The sequence below is a fragment of the Falco rusticolus genome, chromosome 4 (genome assembly GCF_015220075.1).
Source record: "Falco rusticolus isolate bFalRus1 chromosome 4, bFalRus1.pri, whole genome shotgun sequence".
NCBI lineage: Eukaryota > Metazoa > Chordata > Aves > Falconiformes > Falconidae > Falco > Falco rusticolus.
The window spans coordinates 34,157,357-34,173,584 of record NC_051190.1 but is presented as its reverse complement, the minus strand read 5'-3'; the positions used below and the strand labels follow the sequence as shown (position 1 = coordinate 34,173,584).

At 54.4% G+C, this 16,228-nt stretch overlaps 2 protein-coding genes and 1 long non-coding RNA gene across 3 annotated transcripts in view; 1 reads left to right on the top strand and 2 right to left on the bottom strand.

Moving 5' to 3' along the window:
• The first annotated feature begins 385 nt into the window (after positions 1-385).
• Positions 386-15,689, top strand: LOC119147814. The gene is made up of 3 exons (XR_005104160.1): positions 386-397; positions 1,030-1,031; positions 15,571-15,689. It is a non-coding gene; the product is annotated as an uncharacterized LOC119147814 (long non-coding RNA).
• CLEC19A (C-type lectin domain containing 19A) lies at positions 1,041-10,299 on the bottom strand. Its single transcript, XM_037387245.1, has 5 exons — positions 10,183-10,299; positions 4,580-4,745; positions 4,000-4,093; positions 3,096-3,228; positions 1,041-2,357 (listed from the first exon to the last, which is right to left on the bottom strand). The coding sequence occupies exons 1-5, from the start codon at positions 10,277-10,279 to the stop codon at positions 2,278-2,280; spliced, it is 570 nt and encodes a 189-aa protein (XP_037243142.1). The 5' UTR covers positions 10,280-10,299; the 3' UTR covers positions 1,041-2,277.
• SYT17 (synaptotagmin 17) overlaps positions 14,114-16,228 on the bottom strand; it is a 39,042-nt gene continuing 36,927 nt past the window's right edge. The window contains exon 8 of the mRNA XM_037387244.1: positions 14,114-15,317. Coding sequence (XP_037243141.1) covers positions 15,121-15,317 — 197 coding nt within the window. The 3' untranslated portion in view covers positions 14,114-15,120. The remainder of the gene's footprint in view (positions 15,318-16,228) is intronic.

Here is a 16,228-nt window from a genome sequence, read left to right as displayed (position 1 = left end):
ACCACAGGGATGGGACCACACTGGAGCACTGGTGCTTGGAGCTGGCAGTCAGTCAGCCATGTCCCGTGCCATGCGGATCCCGACCCTGCTGTCCTTGCACTGGCACTGGGCACAGGAGCCATCCACAGGTGACCTCCAGAGCAGTGATCAGACTGGTTCCTCAAACCTTTTTTCTGCCACAGATCAGACCCTACACATTGACATTTTGTTGGCTTGTTGGATCCAAGAACATTTTTATTTTTAAGGCTAGTTTCTTTACATACTGTTATCATCCATATGTAGCTTATTGTTTTCAGATGAAGCAAAAGCCTCTAGAAACCCCATTCAATGCTGTCTGCTGCCCAGGACTGAAAACTATGCAAAGCGCTTACGTTCCATATAAATATACAGTCAGTGTGTATATATTTATATATGTAATCCCTTAAAAATAATACAGTTTTATTTATATGTATTATCCATTTATATAAAATGTTCATATATATATAAAAATACATAATCAGGCATGACAGTATATCCTTATTTAAGAAACTTGCTGCAACACATATGTTCCACTTACACCACCATTACCCCCACTAAGTACTGCAGTTTCTCTCCAGGCAGGAGCACATTTTAGCTGAAAGCTGTGCTGACACCCAAGGAAGCAGCTCCCAGCAGAGCCTCAGTCATTTCCCTCATTGTAACCAGTGTAATCGCTCTGGAAAGTCTTAGTTTTGAAATTTTATGTTTCTAAGATGGTGACATCAAGGGAGATCAGACAATTTTATGAGGATGCTTTACTCATCTCTGCAGGCAGTGGCTGAGATGGGGCAGCCCAGGGCTGTCCCAGCTGCTCTGGGGCTGTGAGACCCTGGGGCTTTGCCGGAGTGGGGACAAAAGGGACACATCACTCCCAAGAGACGGCAAGGGGCTGGAGGGGGAGGCAGAAACCTGCAAAGCCACCTCTATGCCACAGAGCTGCGTGGGACCAGAGGTCACACTGCAAGGGGCTCTCTGGCAAGCACTGGATTTGCTGCATTGGACTGGGTTCAGCAGTGCCCTTGCAGCCACATCCCCTGAAGCAGCAGCATGTTTTTGCCTCGATAGTGCTGCGCTTCCCTCGGGCCCTGGCACCATCGCACCCCCACTAGCACCCAAGCCCTGCAAATTCACCCACATGCAAGGAAGAAGGTCCCATCTCACTGCTGAGCAACTCAAGGCACACTGGGGCTGCCATCACCACATACATCACCAAAAATCATTTACCTGGAAGATGAAAGTACCTCTGTGGTGCCAGCGCAGAACAGGACATCAGCAACGACTACAGGGAAGAGCACAGTCTCACTAGGAACCAGGGCTGCACCGAGAGCAGTGAGCTCCCCTGACCCGGGGAACCCCCCGGGCTGACCCCCAGCTGGTGCACATCAGCCCTTCACCCGCCCTCCCTGTAATTCGGCCAGCCCAAAGCAGCCAGGGCCAAATCCTGCTCACCTGCTGCGGGCAGGGGTGTTACAGAGCTGGGGGTGCCCAGTGGCCCCATACACCCCAGCCGCGGGGCTGGCGGGGACCGGGTGAAGGGCAGGGTGTGCACGCAGGCTGCTGCAGGGACCCCCAAAATCAGTTGGGAATCCATAAAATGTACTTTCCCAGGCATCTGCTTTGCCCCAACGCACCTTTCCAATACAGAGCAGGCTGGGGTAAATCCAGCTCCTTCCGCACGAGACCCCAGGTCCCCGGGGAGCTGCTGCCACTTGGGCACCAGAAACAGAGGAGCCTCCACCTGTTATTTGCCGTTTATTTTAGTGGAGAGAAAAATCACAGGCACAAGAGGCATTTTGCATAACTTAACAGAAAATAACACATTTCCTCCACTCTTCACAGACCAACGGACAAAACCATTTCGTACACACAGCGATTTTTTGGTGCTAAGTTTGGTGCCTTGGTAAAAATCATGGGTTTCCTCGGCAATTTTTTGGTGCAAAGTTTGGTGCCTTGGTAAAATCATGGGTTTCCTCTAATGTGCTGCAACGGCTGATGTGAAACCCAAAGGCAGGCTCAGGCTGGAGGGCTCCTCGCCGCTCAGCGCAGCTCCTGTCGCCGTTTGCCCGTGGGGAGGGTGAGTGCTGGGCTTGTCCCCGTGGCACTCCCCGGAGGGACTCTGCTGCCAGGGTCTGCCTGGGGGTGCCGACAAGCAGCTCTGGCCACCCGTGCCGTGTCCTGGCCGCTCTTCCCTGGCACGGCTGGAGAGGTGACCCAAAATGGGGGGGGCAGGGGGGGGGGGCACAGGCAGTTCCAGCAGCCTCAGTCCAGGGCCAGCGAGGGGATCTTGCAGACGAAAGGGAAGGCTCTGCCACAGGCGTTGTCATTCCAGGAGCGCAGCGCTACCCCCCAAAAAAACAAGGTGTTAGGCATGAGGAGGTAACCGTGTGCCGCCCTTGGGACCGGGACCTCCTGCCGTTGTGAGAGGCTTTCCCTGGATGTGCCTCCATTTGTGCTGCTCCCAGCCGTGCCCCCTCCCAGCATCCCCATCCCAGTCCTCGGGATGCTGGCAGGGATCCCTGGTCCCAGCTCGAACATGGTAGCAGGGGCTCCCAGCCCCATACCCCACAGAATATCAGCAAGCTGTGCAAGGATGGGGTGTTAAGGTATGTCCAGTGGGTCTGTGTACACCTGACTGGTCCTGCTGGCAATATGGGTCTGAAGTGGGATTTTTGCACAAGCAGGGTCTTGCCCCACTTCAGCGAGATGCCCCTGGCCTGAGCAAGGAAGGGAAAAGCTGATGGGTATTTCCACAGGCCTCCCGTGTTGGAGAGGAAATGGGAAAATGTGACCTTTGGCTAAATTCAGTAATTCTTCAAAGTGGATGATGCTCCCCTCCTGCCACTGCTATGGGAGAGGGAGATGGGCTGTGAGCAGAGAGAAAGTGAGTGTGTGTGTGTGTATGTGCTGAAAGAGAAAATACATCCCTTCTCTGCAAAGAAAAAAGAAAATAATAAAAATTAAAATGCAAATCCTCAGCCTGCCAGCAACCTCTTCAAAAAAGCACTAGCTGAGCGGATTGAATTGACTGACGTGCAAGTAAGACGTAGGGTGCCCTTGACACCCGGCGTGGCACTCACCACTGCTGTGCCTGTACCAGATCTGCACGCAGTCCTCCTCCTCCGGGATGGAGTGGATGCCGTCGTCGGGCTGGCTGCCGTCCCAGTAGTGGTAGTCATAGGAGGAGCCGTCCGTCCACTCGAAGTGACCCTCCTGCGTGGGGTGAGCAGAGAAAGGCTGCGATCGCAGAGCAGTGTTTGCAGAAGGTGGGGGTCCCGCTCCCGTGCAGACCCCGTCCCCATCCCCAGTGCCACAGTCCGGAGACACAGGAAGAGACTGTCACCACTCAGCAAAGGCCACACAGCTTGTTTGGGTTTTACAACTGAAAACTCAGCCTGGCAAGCCCCGGCATTCACCGTCTTCTCACCAGGGGAAGCTCAGAAATTAAACCCATATATTTTTTTGCACACCCACCCAATTCTGTCTTCCTTTTCCTTTTTCTTTTCCACTCCTTTCCCAATACGTACAAAAAATTTGCTGGCATGGGACTGTTCCCCTGATGGTCTCCATTTTCCTTTGTTACATATTAGACTATATATTTCCAACATGTCAGCTTTGAAAAGTTGCAGAGAAAAGAAAAGAAAGCAACGAAATTTGGTGATCATTGGCTTTGGAGATGTTTTCAGTTTATTTGCTCTTCTTGGACCAGCAGTACAATACTCTTTCTATTAGTCCATTAATAACATACGATGTGAATAATCAGTAATTATTAATCTATTAATTCTAGTAACACTTTTCGCTTAAAAGCAGACCAGAGGGGATGAAATGACAACTTTCCCCCATGTGCTGCCCAACAGACCCTACACCACCACCTGACTGAGGCTGCATGGAGTGAAGAAGGAAACCAAGCAGCTTTCCAGCGAGAACACGCAGGGAGGTGACTTTTCCAAAGCCATTTTCCACATGATTACAGGGAGCTCTCACCTGCCGCAGGTCATTGAGTCCCGTCCAGATGTCAGTGGGGATGCCCGGCACACGGCTGTTCACTAGATCGTACACAAAGACGTTTTCTTCCCAGCTGGCAAAACAGAGCAATCCGGAGCCGCTGAGGGGGTATGTCAGGCAAATGGTCGGGCATGCCCCCCAGCATTTGCCCTACGGCACAGCCAAACGGGCCCCCTCTTCCAATTGCTTCCAATTACTTTCCCGGGTCTGTGCAAGAGGTGCATAGTGTGGGTGAGAGCTGGGGTAGAGGGAGCAGGGGGAAAAGCCTGTGTAATCATATCGTATTTCCATCCCTTTTTCAAGAGTAAATACCACGGGTTTGGGAAATCTAGGGAACACTAGGTCAGTTTTCTTGCCAGGCCAGGAAAAGGCATTTTTTACACCACCTTTGCACACCCATGCATCAGATTTGACCTAGCTGCTGCTGCAGAGGGACGCTTAGGCTGGGACACGAGCCTGCAGCTGGCACAGAGGTTGTGCTGTGGGAATGGAACTTCATCCCCATCTTCCTTTTTCCCCAGCCGTGCCAGGGTGGGATGACATGTTTCTGCACCCTCACCTGTGGATGGAGGCCAGCTTGGCTGATCTGATGCCAATGGAGAACTCGGCACAATAGAGGTCGGCTTCAGCCCAGGTTTTGTTGATGGGGAAGTACCGGTAGCAATGGCCTTCGTACTCTGTCCAGAAGAGCGGGCAGGAGTAGGCATGGACAGGCTCCGGCATGGCTGGGGGCAGAGCAGAGGACATCCAGCAGCTGATGGTGACGCAGCGTGGCCAGGCAGCTGAGCGGGCAGTGGTGGCAGCAGTGCCCAGCCCTGCTCCCCACACCTCGCCCAGGCAAATAACCACCAAACACAGGCATGGAAAAACCAACTGTTGCAGAAGCCGTGCAAAAGTTTGCAAAAGCCAAAACACAGTTTGCAAAAGCTGTGGGTTTCTTGATTTTAGCATCTGCCTGAATCAGGAGGGACATTTCAAGCCAGTTTGACATCATTTTAGGCAGAGGGGGCTTAAAATAAAGGCACTGACATTTGCTACTGGAGAAACCGAGATAAGGGCTCCTCTCACCTCCATCAGGCACTACCAGTGCCACCGTACTGGGATGGGAGCTGACAGCTGGGGGCTGCAGGGTTACGGCCACACTGTCCTCCTGCTCTCGCCTCCTGCAAGGCCAACTTGCACCTCCTCCCTCCAAGAACCCCCCCCCCCTCCCCTGTGTCCCTGGGCCTGGACGCAGCCGTGCACATAGGCACGTGCTGGATTTTGGCCCCATAAATAGCCAGGAGAGGCGTGAATGCCGCCGGGAGCGGTGCCAGCCTATCTGCCTCCCGCCGCCAGATAAGAGCTGGGGCCCACACAGCTGCTCCTCCTCCCTCACCACTTCTCAGCCCAGTGGGGACATCACCCCAAAAGAGGCCATTTTTGGGGCAGGACACATTTATGGAGCCTTTGCAGTTGCTGCTGTGTAAACACTGCAGCGGCGCCAACACCCCATGCCCACGTTGTGCTCCCCACATCCCGTGCAGGCAAGATGCAGCGCGCACCCACACACCACCCACGGGTACCACCCGGCTAACCCCCACATCATGCAGCACATCAGCTTAACTCTCAGCTTTTTTAGCTTTCTGGCAAGGTTTTTCAGCCTTGGGGAACTGTCGGCACCTCAGAGCCAGTTCCCGCACCCCCATGGGGTTCCGGTCCAGGGTCAGCACTGCTGGCGGAGCAAGTGGGGAGGTGGGCAGGGCAGGGGGAGCAGGGGGTTATGGCAGATGTCAGATGCCATGAAACTATCCAAGCAGGTAACAGGCTCAAGCCCAGAGAGGTCAGGGTGGTGTTGCAGGGCCCCCAGTACTGAGGGGCTGTGGGGGGAACGGCTTTCCCCAAGGCTGGGGAAGAGCAAAACCCTGCCAGCAGCAGCGCGAGACATGGGAGTGGTGAGGGCAGTGCTGGCATGGGGAAAAGGAGAGGCAAGGGGAATTCAAAGCAGCTGCAGGAGCATTTGTGGAGCTGAATCCTTCCCTGCTTCAGTGCTGGCAGCTCCGGGCAATAATTTCATATTTCATCAGCTCTTTCCACATGGGAATCTCTGAGCATTTTACAAACAGCCACCAGCTAGCCCCTGGGTCCCCTCTGTCACAACCTCCTCCCAGGCAACAAACCACAAATGCAAAGAGCCTTTTTCACCTCCTGAGCAAGATGAGGAGACCAAGCCGACTGCTGAGCCCTGCAGGACTGTCACCCCATCACCCGCCTTGGGACACCCAGCCATCCCCTCCGGAGGACCTGTGGCTGGGACCAGCTCTGCACTGCACAGCAACAAACCTGCCGAGAGCAGTGAGTGGCTTGCAGGGCTCTCCCATCCTCACTGGCACTAGTTATGGGCTTTGGAGGCCAAGAGATAAAGTACCCCAGGCTGGAAATGAGCAGAATAGCTTTAGGGGAGGGTGACCAAGCTGCAGCCAGCTCTCTGATTCACATCCAGACATTCATCCATTGGGAAAAACCTCAGAACAGCCCTAGGAAATGTAAATTATTCTATTGTAGCAATAGAGCTGAAGGACCAGGAACACCAAGAGCTGATGTGATTTCCTGAGAGAAAGCCCTCCTCCCCTCATGATGCTGCCCGGGGGGTCCCTGTCCCCACCAAAAAATGAAGCACAGAGCAAGACTGGAGCATCAAACCCACAGGTCGAGGCTTCAGCTTCATTGCCAGCTCATGGATGAGGCATGCCCCCCCATTCAGGACATGGCTGGGATCAGGTCCCAGCTCACCGTGACTCCAGGTTGCTGCTCCCTCCTGCCGGGGGCACTCCGGAGGTCTGCGGCAGACAGGCACCACCAGCTCCCCCAGCAACTGGGGTTTTATTATAGAGGCTGTGAAGCACTTCGATGAACTCTTCACCTCTGGCAGCACAGTGACAAAATTCACAGGGCTTAACCCAGAAGCATCCCCAGCAAATGGGGACCTTCGCTCCCAAGTGTTAATTGCAGTGGGCGTCCTGGTGCCCTGGCTCCAAGCCAGGTCCGTCAGCACCCCAATCGCCTGGGAAAATCACCCTCATTTTGTTCAGGGCAGCTGAAACAGAGTCAGAGATGGAGACAGTCCTTCTTTGTTATTCCATACTGCTTCCCATTAGGTAGCATTAATTTGACAAGCTTCAGCGAGCTAAAGGTGCCTGAAGGAATTTAAGGTTAAATATACCGAAAAGGAAAATATGGGAGGTCAGCATTTAATTAGCATCTTTTCTGTTAGGTCACGATCAGAGGTTTTGGCTGTCTCTTTGGAGGAGAACTGTTGCTCCTAGTCTTACAGGCAGGAACTTTGCGGGTGCTGCTTTATCTGGGGTCTTTGGGGACTATTTCTAGCAGAAAAGCCATAAGAAATTTGATGTATGCTTGTGAGTATGGGAGACCATTCGTGGCTCTGCAGGAAAACCTCATAACCCAAGCCAGCAGCTGCTGATGGTATTTTGACCTAAAAGAGGACAGGGGAAGCATTTTGGGGCTCTTTAGACCTGATCCTCACTTTTAAGCACCCCAGTAAAACATCAGCCCCAGCAGCATCAGCTCCTCTGCACTGTGCAGGAGCAGCATAGCTACTGCCTGTGTGTGGGTCAGGGGCTCCTGCTGACCCCGAGTCGGTTCATCCACCGTTCCCAAATTCCCAGTGAAAAATGGCAAGAATCCTTCCTCCCTTTTCTCATTTACAATGCAAATGGTCAGGGCCATGTTTTAATGCAGCACCAGCAAAATAGATGTCCAGACTTGGCTGAGACCAATATTCATATCAGGCAGCTGTTACTTACTCAGAAAAGCTGGAGAACAAGAATTTTGGGTCAGAAAGAGTTTTGTGCTCTCTGGATTTGTATCAGTGCCAACAAAACTGGAGTCTTTTTATTTATTTACTAGCTGAGACTCACTGTGGAACCACCAGGAAAATCACTTGTCAAAATCTTGCAGAGGCTGGCACTGCTCTGCCAAAAAGTTTCACTTCCCCAAGTGGCCACTTTCCAATTAGAAATACTTAGCTGAGAAAATCCCAGCCAGTTTCACAAGTTTGTTTGTTATTTCAGGATGCTGCTGAAAAGGATAGAATACCAACTGCGTGACTCCCACCGACCCAGCTGGCAAAGAACATTTTTTTTCCTGAACAGCTTCAGCCCAAAGTGCAACGTTGTCCCACCTCCAGCGAATCACAGATTTGAGACATGAAGTCTGGGGCTAGGACAAGGTTGGCAAGAGATGCCCGTGCAAGGAAGGCTCCTGGGGGGCTGCAGCTCCATCAAAGGACAGCAGATCAGATCAGGTCAGTGCTGGCAGCAGATACTCTTCTTTCTGCAGAGCACCAAAGAGCTCTGTTTCACCAACAGCTGAGGACTTACCGAAAAGCTTAGAGACATTAGGAGACACCTCAATGAAAGGCATGGTCTTGACACACACCCCTTGGCACATCCATAAGCTAATGCTGTCACCTGACCTGAAAAAACAAGTGAACCTCTTCAGCTCTTGGCAAGCAGCTGCGTTTGGAGGGTGTCCATCAATGCCCAAGAGGCTTGTCTGAACTTCATGCCAATGGAGAAGAGCTGAGGAGATCCCCGTCATGTGGAAGGCTGGGTCCTTCCCAGGGCACAGCTGCTGGCAGAGCCCCTCCACTGGTACCCAAGGGCTGTGATGCCAAGGGTGAGGGATGGGCAGCGCTCCCTCGCTGGTGGTCACAGCTGGGATTCAGGACAAGCCATCCTGGTGCTCACCAACACTGAGTCACTTCTTACCAGCTCGGGACCATGAGGAGGGCCAGCAGTGTGGCTTTACCCCATGCTGGCACTGCTGGAGCAGTGGGCACTTACAGGGGATGGGCGAGACGACGGGGCTGGGGCAGGGGACCCCCCAGGACAGCTTTGGCAGAAGCAGCCTGTGGCAAGGCTGGGGGGGGGGGGTGTGTGTGTGTGTCCAAAGCACCAGCTGAGCCAGAGCTCCATCCCACCACAGACTCAACACGTCCACCAGCCCGTAGGCTCTTAATTGAATAAACCCTTTATTGAATTATTACATTCAAAAATAAAGAATAAGTGTTAAAATGGGGGTTTGGTGGGCAGGAGCATGTGGCAGGGGCTCAGACAGCGCTATTGTGCAATGCTGGGATGCCCCAGGTCACCCATGGCTTTAGGAGCACGTCCTTAAGCACTGACACTACTGTCATTACAGACAAACAACCCCACCTTCACGTTATTTGGAATATTTCCTTTTCATTAATAGATGTAGAAGCCTCCTGCTTCGCACCCACCTTCAAAACAAGTGGATCGGAGGGGTGGGGAGTGGGGGGGTGTTGGCCTCCGTGTGCCTGGGGGATGGATGTGTGGAGCTGGAGGGGACAGGATCCACTGATGGACGTGAAGCCCATTTAATAACTGGGCGCTATTTTACACACTCCTGAAGTGTTTCTGAAGGCGCATGTTAGAAATTTCCAAATGAAATACTAAACCCCGGTTGAAGCACGTTGGAAGCGCCATCCTTCCACGCAGAGGGCTTTGCTTTTTAAAATCCTGCAACAAAACCAAGCTGATCTTACAGCTTGGACCCCCCGCCACGGCGTTCGGGGCCGTGCGCCCGCAGCCGGCACCGGCAGATAGCGCTTATCTCGCAGAGGCTTTTTTCCTCCTTCATTAGTTTTGGCGAAGCTCCCACGGATTAGGCGTCTGGCAGGGAAGCTCCTATGGATCCTTCTTCCCGGGAACTCGGTGCACAGCTCGGGGGAGCCCCTTCCCGCTCCCACTCCCACAGGGAGCGGGCAAACGGCGCCGCCGCTCCCACTCGCGCCAGCCCCGGGAAAAAGTTCGCCAAAAACTTCCGTGCCATATAGCAGCCACCGGGGCAACCGGGGGCAACCGCGTACTGGTGGCCACTGGCAACCGGCGTGAGCGAGTCCCGGGGAGCCACGGCCGCCCCCGGCGGGGAGCGCCGCAGTCCGCGGCCAGTGCCGCGCCAGCACGGGGAGGGGGGGCGGCCCCGCGCACACGGCCCCGCGCATCCCGGGACCCCCCCCGCCCCCGGAGGGAGCCGGGCCCCCCCGCCGGTGCGAGGAGCGCTGGTTTCCAGGCCGGGGGGCAGGCGCCCCCGCCTCTCGCCGCTGGAGCCCCCGCACGCCCGGCCGCCGGCACTCACCTTGGCTGATCTTTATGTTGGTCTGGGGGAAGGCCTGGGCGCCCAGCAGCGCGGCCACCAGCGCGGCCACCAGCGCGCCCAACCGCCCGGCGCCCATGGCCGGGGAGCGCGGCCCCGCTATGCGGCAGCGACGGGCGCGGGGCTGGATATAGACGCCGCGCCGCCCCCTCCCCCCGGCCGCACACGCCCCCCGCCCGCCGCTGCCCCGGGCCCTGCCCGCAGCCCGCCCCCGGCAGCCCCGGCACACGCCGCGGAGCCCCCCGGCCGCCCCCCCCGCCGGCGGAGCGCTGCCAGCCCCGATGCTCCGGCCGGGCGCGGCGGGGGGTTCCCGGCGCCCCGCAGCCCCGCGGTGGGCCGGTGGGGCAGGGGGTCCCGGCGCTGCCCCCGCCGCCTGGCCGCCGTCTCTCCGTGTTTCTCCACTGGGGGGGCAGCGCCCGGGCACCCCGGCACCGGCGGGACGTGGGGCAGCAGCCGCGGCGGGGTCCGGGGCTCAGCACCCCCCTGCGCCCACCTGCCGGGGCCGCGCTGCGCCCCTGAGCGCGGGGAGCTCCAGCACCAGCCAGTGTTAGTGGCAGGCAATGCGAGCCAGCGTGTCTCCTTTCTGCCGTCTTTTTTTTTTTTAAAGAACTTCAGATTTTTTAAAACGCTGTATAAAGTCCTTTTCTACTTTATATAGTCCTTTTATACTTTTTTATTTTATACCTTATAAAGTCCCTACTGTAAGGAAAACAGTACAGAGGTACAAACACTATGAAATTTTGTGGTCCTGCCCCATTTGCAATTAAATGCCTTAAATCAGTGTTGAAAGAGGTGCTTAAGCAGACGCTCCCTGCCATTCTTTTTTTCTTCTTAGCTACAGATTAAAATTTTCAGCATTTTCTGGGACTTCGGTTGGGATTGTCCATTTTTACAGGCAAGATTCAAGCAGAAACAATGTGGGGTGACACAAAGCTTTCAGTATAGTAAAGCATCCGGATTTACTAAGTGATGGCAACTGATTCAGTCAACTTTCATACATTTTCTTTGCATTAAATAAAACCTTTGAAGAACAGTCCCTGCCCCCCCATTAGCAGTTCCACACATTCATCTGAAACTATATGGCTCAAGGAAAAGCTAGTGATGTATCAAGCCACTAAAAATGAAGGAATTCAGAGCAGCCGAAGCCAAGGCATGCCTTCTCCCTTCCTAACGGTGCGCCATCCCCAGCTAAAGCCAGTGTCACCAGCAATTACCAGCAAACTATGACACAAAACTCTTTGAGCATATTCAGCTACTCCCAAAGCACAAATGTTTATGCTTCAAGAGGGAGCAGAGATCCAGAATAGCTTTAATCCTGTTTGTAAGGACAGACCTGCTGTAGCAGCATCCCCCAGCACAGGTGGGAGCACTGAGCCCCGCAGCCGGCGGCCCTGTGCCCGGCACAGCAGCTGGCACCAGCTTTGCTGCCAGCACTGGGAAAGTACACGCACGTCGTGCATGCAGGGCTGTCTGGAGCTGTGGTTGCACTCTGGGTTACCTGCTGGTTTCACAAAGCAGGAGGTGTTTTACCTGCTGGATACAGCCTCGGGAGGACAGCCACGTCTCCTTTATTCAGCCCTTCTGCTCCTCTCCCTCCCCACGCTGTTTTCCGATCACCTTGCAGGGCTGGAGCTCCTCAATGTGCTCTCATCCCGCTTTTATTGACCTTTCCTCAGGGCTCTCTCACCAATTTTTAGCATCTTACCTACGTGACACCCCCCTCGCTGTGAAACAGATACCTCACAGCTCCAAGGACAGACTAGTGGGTCAGAGCGCCTTCTGCTAACACTCTACCCCCAGGGTTTGAGCAAAGCACGTGGCAGGTCTCAGGTCAGCTTCCGAGGATGCCCAGAGCTCATGCTGCTGCCCATAGACCCCAAGAAGAATGTCATAGTCAATGGCAGTGGCTGCTGAAACCACAGCCTCTTGCCTGAGCCTTTCTGAGTTCCGAGAAGGGGTCGGCTCCCTACAGCACATTTGCCCAGGCACCCTGTGGGCTCTCTCCCCACGGAGATTTATCTTCAAGATAAACCAGCAGGAAGGCAGAGAACAAAGATTTCCTATTGACCTCGCTGAGGGACAGAGGAGGAATTTCACCTTCCAGAGAGGCACGCTAGAATTGAAACCTACCAGCCACCATGCTGGGAACGAGGATGCCCGTGCACAGCCCTGTGGCAACCACCCTCCCCATCACTCTGTGCTGGCAGCAGGAACCAGCCACGTGCAGGGGTCAGTGAGACGTGAAGGCATTCACCAGGGGACAGCGTGCACAACCACACCAACAAGGTAAGCTCCCACCTGCGTTCACCCCCAGCCACAGCAGCTGGGTGATGGTTCAGCAATGAGGTCATCCAGGCCTTTTTTTGTCATCATCTATGCAAGGCCACGCTGTGCTCTGCCCGGGAGCAGAGTGTTTGTGCTGTCACCCTGCCCCAGCCGCCGAGAGATGGCTTCTGGATGCAGTGGGGAGACAACATCTCTAGTAGCCTCCTTGTATCCATTGTGCTCCCTCCTCCACAATGGCAGGGTCACCGTATCAGACTTGGCTGTCACATGGAGAGCACACACAGGGATGCTCTGAGCGCAGAAGGGAATTCAGCACCCACGACTCAATGTAAACTGGAGCAGATCCCAGACTGAAGGCATGCTGCAGGGATGCTGGGATCAGAGTTACAACACAGACCTTCATGCTGGAGCACAAACACTCTGGTGAGCAGCAAGGACTATTGACTGAAACACCAACATTTGCCTGAGCAAGCACTAAGCTTTTTTTGTTTTGTTTTTTTAGGTCACCTGTCCCTAACTGTAGCAGCCAAACAGCCAACAGAGGTGAAATAGGCATATATATGTATGGTTTTCTTTTTAAAGATCAAAATATTAAAAGCACAGGAGGTAACAGGATTTCATTCCGGGCTGCATTTGATGAGCAGAGGGGAGGGAGATGTCGCCTGCCCTACCGTGTGCCAGCTCCGGACTGTCATCGTCCTCACCAGCCATTTCAAAGTTGGAAGGGCCACGAGCAAAGGCAGAGCTTCCCACAGCGCCTGGCCCCAAGCCCCAGCCCCCACCTTTGTCTGGCTCAAGGCAACTCTCCCGCTTCCAGCAAAAAGGGACAGAGCCAGGTCAAACTAGGAGCACGCTGGCTTGCACCTCTCCCTCGCGGCTGAAGGGGACCCTGGGGACCAGCATGGCCATGGGAAGGCAGGGAGGGGCAGCCAGCCATGGGCTACCACCCAGCGATTCCACAGGTGAGCCAGGGAGCAGGTATGGCCAGAGCCTGGGGCCCTTTCCCACCTCACCCCCTCTGACCTGGGGCAGAGCCCACCCATCCCTAATGCCCCCACGCTTTCCAGTGGCACGACAGGCAAACACTGCTGAAGGCAGAAGAGATCCCTCCTTCTCCAGAACAAAGACAGGGGAAGACAATAAAGTCATGGGCCAGGCCCAGCTCCCTTCAGGGTGATGTCCTTTTTGTTTTGATTTCTTGAATGGGTAAGCAAGATACCGATTTTTATACAGTCTCAATAATTTTAATATTTTCATATTAATCAAAATAATAAAAAAATCAAAATAATTCAGAAATTGATAAATAGAGCAATAAAAATTAATAGTAAATCTGGGGCCCGTTCCTGCAAAGAACCAAGATGCAGAGCCCACTGCAGAGGCTCGGACCCGTCCGTGCCGTGGGTGTGCTGTGGCTGGGAGCTGCGCGCGGCCGGACCACGGCATCTGGCTCGCTCTCCTCACTGCCCTCCATCAGCGGGTCCCCAGATCCTCTCAGCTTGCTCCTGATCCATCCACAGGGAGCACCAAGGGGGCAACCACCAGCATTCTGGCTTTTCTTGTGCCATAAACATAACTGATGGAGCTCGACACAAAAATGCATTCTGCTAACAAGCATCACCCAGTCTACGTGACACAATTAAATAGAATTTTATTTTCAATAAATATACAATCTGCATCATACCAGACAATACACTGTGAAAAAATAAAATGTATAGAAGCAACCAACAGGACAGCTTGACTGTAGCTAAGTTCACTTGGTGACCTGGAGAACTACCTGGGTTAACACACACAACACAGAAAGAGCCACTGCAGTCTGTGAGAGAATTAAAGTTGTGGATTTTGGGTCTTCTTAACCGCAAAAGTCCCTGCAGCAGGTTTCTTTTGCACAACACAGGTTTGAAAAGACATGAGCTGGCTTTCCCAGTACAAATGCTATTGGAAATGTTTACTTGGCTACATTATCACTGTATCTACTTGACGCACACAGACTGCTATCGAGAGTGGCAGGTCTCACCGCTGACGTGACACTGGGTCCGTTTGACACGGGGCCCCACGGCCACGCGCGTGCCCCAGCACACAAATGCACGCGTACGTACCAACAGGAGCTTAATTCTGTTAAAACTAGTACAAGGACAAAACTGGAGTCAGAGTCGATTTCACCACAGGTTCTACCATTTAAAAAAATATTCTAGCCTAATTACCACGTTCACCAACGAGAGCACACGGGGACTTATATCTCCGAGAGGATGAGCCATGGATTTGGGCTGGAAAGACAGTGGAGGCAACTCCCAACTCCTCCACCCGCTCAGCACTTGCCACGGCACCTCCACGCGCAGCCCACGCCGCCTGGCCACGCGCTCCGCCGCGCGGGATGCAAACAGCCGAGCGGTGCCAGCTGCGAGCGGCAAGAGGGCCAGCCGAACGGGCCACTGGTGGCCCCGGGGGAACGGCCAGGACCCTGGGGGGGGGAGACAGTTCACAGAGGCCAGCGCGGCCGGTTGGGTGCCGGCAGCTGCTTCAATCCAATGGAGCTGCTGTGGGGTGTGTGTAGGGTGTGAGGTGGGGTGTTTCAGTCGGTGGTTTATTTTTTTCCCTCGCCCGCCTGCTTGATCTGGCTGCTATTAGTCCTGCACCTCATGTTACCTCCAGCGACGCCGGAGAGACGCGGTCGCACTCCTCCCGGGACCGCAGACTGTGCCACTGCTCCACGGCCGTCCGGTGCGCATTCAGCATTCGGCGCCAGTGGTTGGACTCGGGGGCGCCCGTCGAGTACTGCCCGATCACGATCCTCCCAATGAAGTCGTTGCTGCTCTTCACGTTGTGCCCATACACTGGCAAGAGAAGAAACAGAGACAGGTCAAGGCAAAAGCATCACTCGCCCCCCCAGAGCCATGCCCACGTGTCCTGCAAATGTCCCCTCATGCAGCATGCCAGCCTTCTGGGTGTGCAGCTCAGCACCTCAGAAACGTTAGAAACCCCTCATCAGGAGTCTGGAAGGAATAAGGTAAATACTACAGACTGAAACACAATTCAAACAGGACATAACTCTGCAGTCAGGATGGTATTTAGCCAGAACAGGTGAAGTAGAAACACAGAATGGTTTGGGTTGGAAGGGACCTGAACGATCATCCAGTTCCACCCCGCTGCCACGGGCAGGGATGCCTCCCACTAGCGCAGGCTGCTCCCAGCCCCATCCGACCGGCCTCGAAGCAGAATTACATCATGTAAAGACATGGCCAAAGCTCTGCCTCAGCACAGGGCAATGCTGACAGCAGCCAAGCAGCCCACACCTGGGTAAACGGAGAAGCAGCATCTCGAACTGTTCTCCTCCGAATGCAAGTGTAATTAATGAACAGTTCCAGCGCTAATCGACAGCCTTCCCGACTCGGAGACACGAATCACACATATACAGGCTGTCAGCAGGATGTTTATACAGAAATGATTTGCCATAATTATCACTGCAGCTACTCGTTAAGAGTCCAGGAAAGCAACCGAGGGAGAGACATCAACCCAACACCCCGTCCTTTGGATTAGCCCAGTCTCCTGGAACAAAAGATCGCAGACGGCAGCAAACTCTAATGATGGGCCTGATCCCAGGAAAGGCTGCACACTCCCACCGGACAGGAGGGAAACCACTGTGTGTTCCACGGATTGAAGCCCTGCCTTGCGCTCATTAGGAAGTTGAACAAAAAGTCTGTGCAAGCTGAAGCCAGGATATCCGCAGGCGCTGGCTGGAATATTA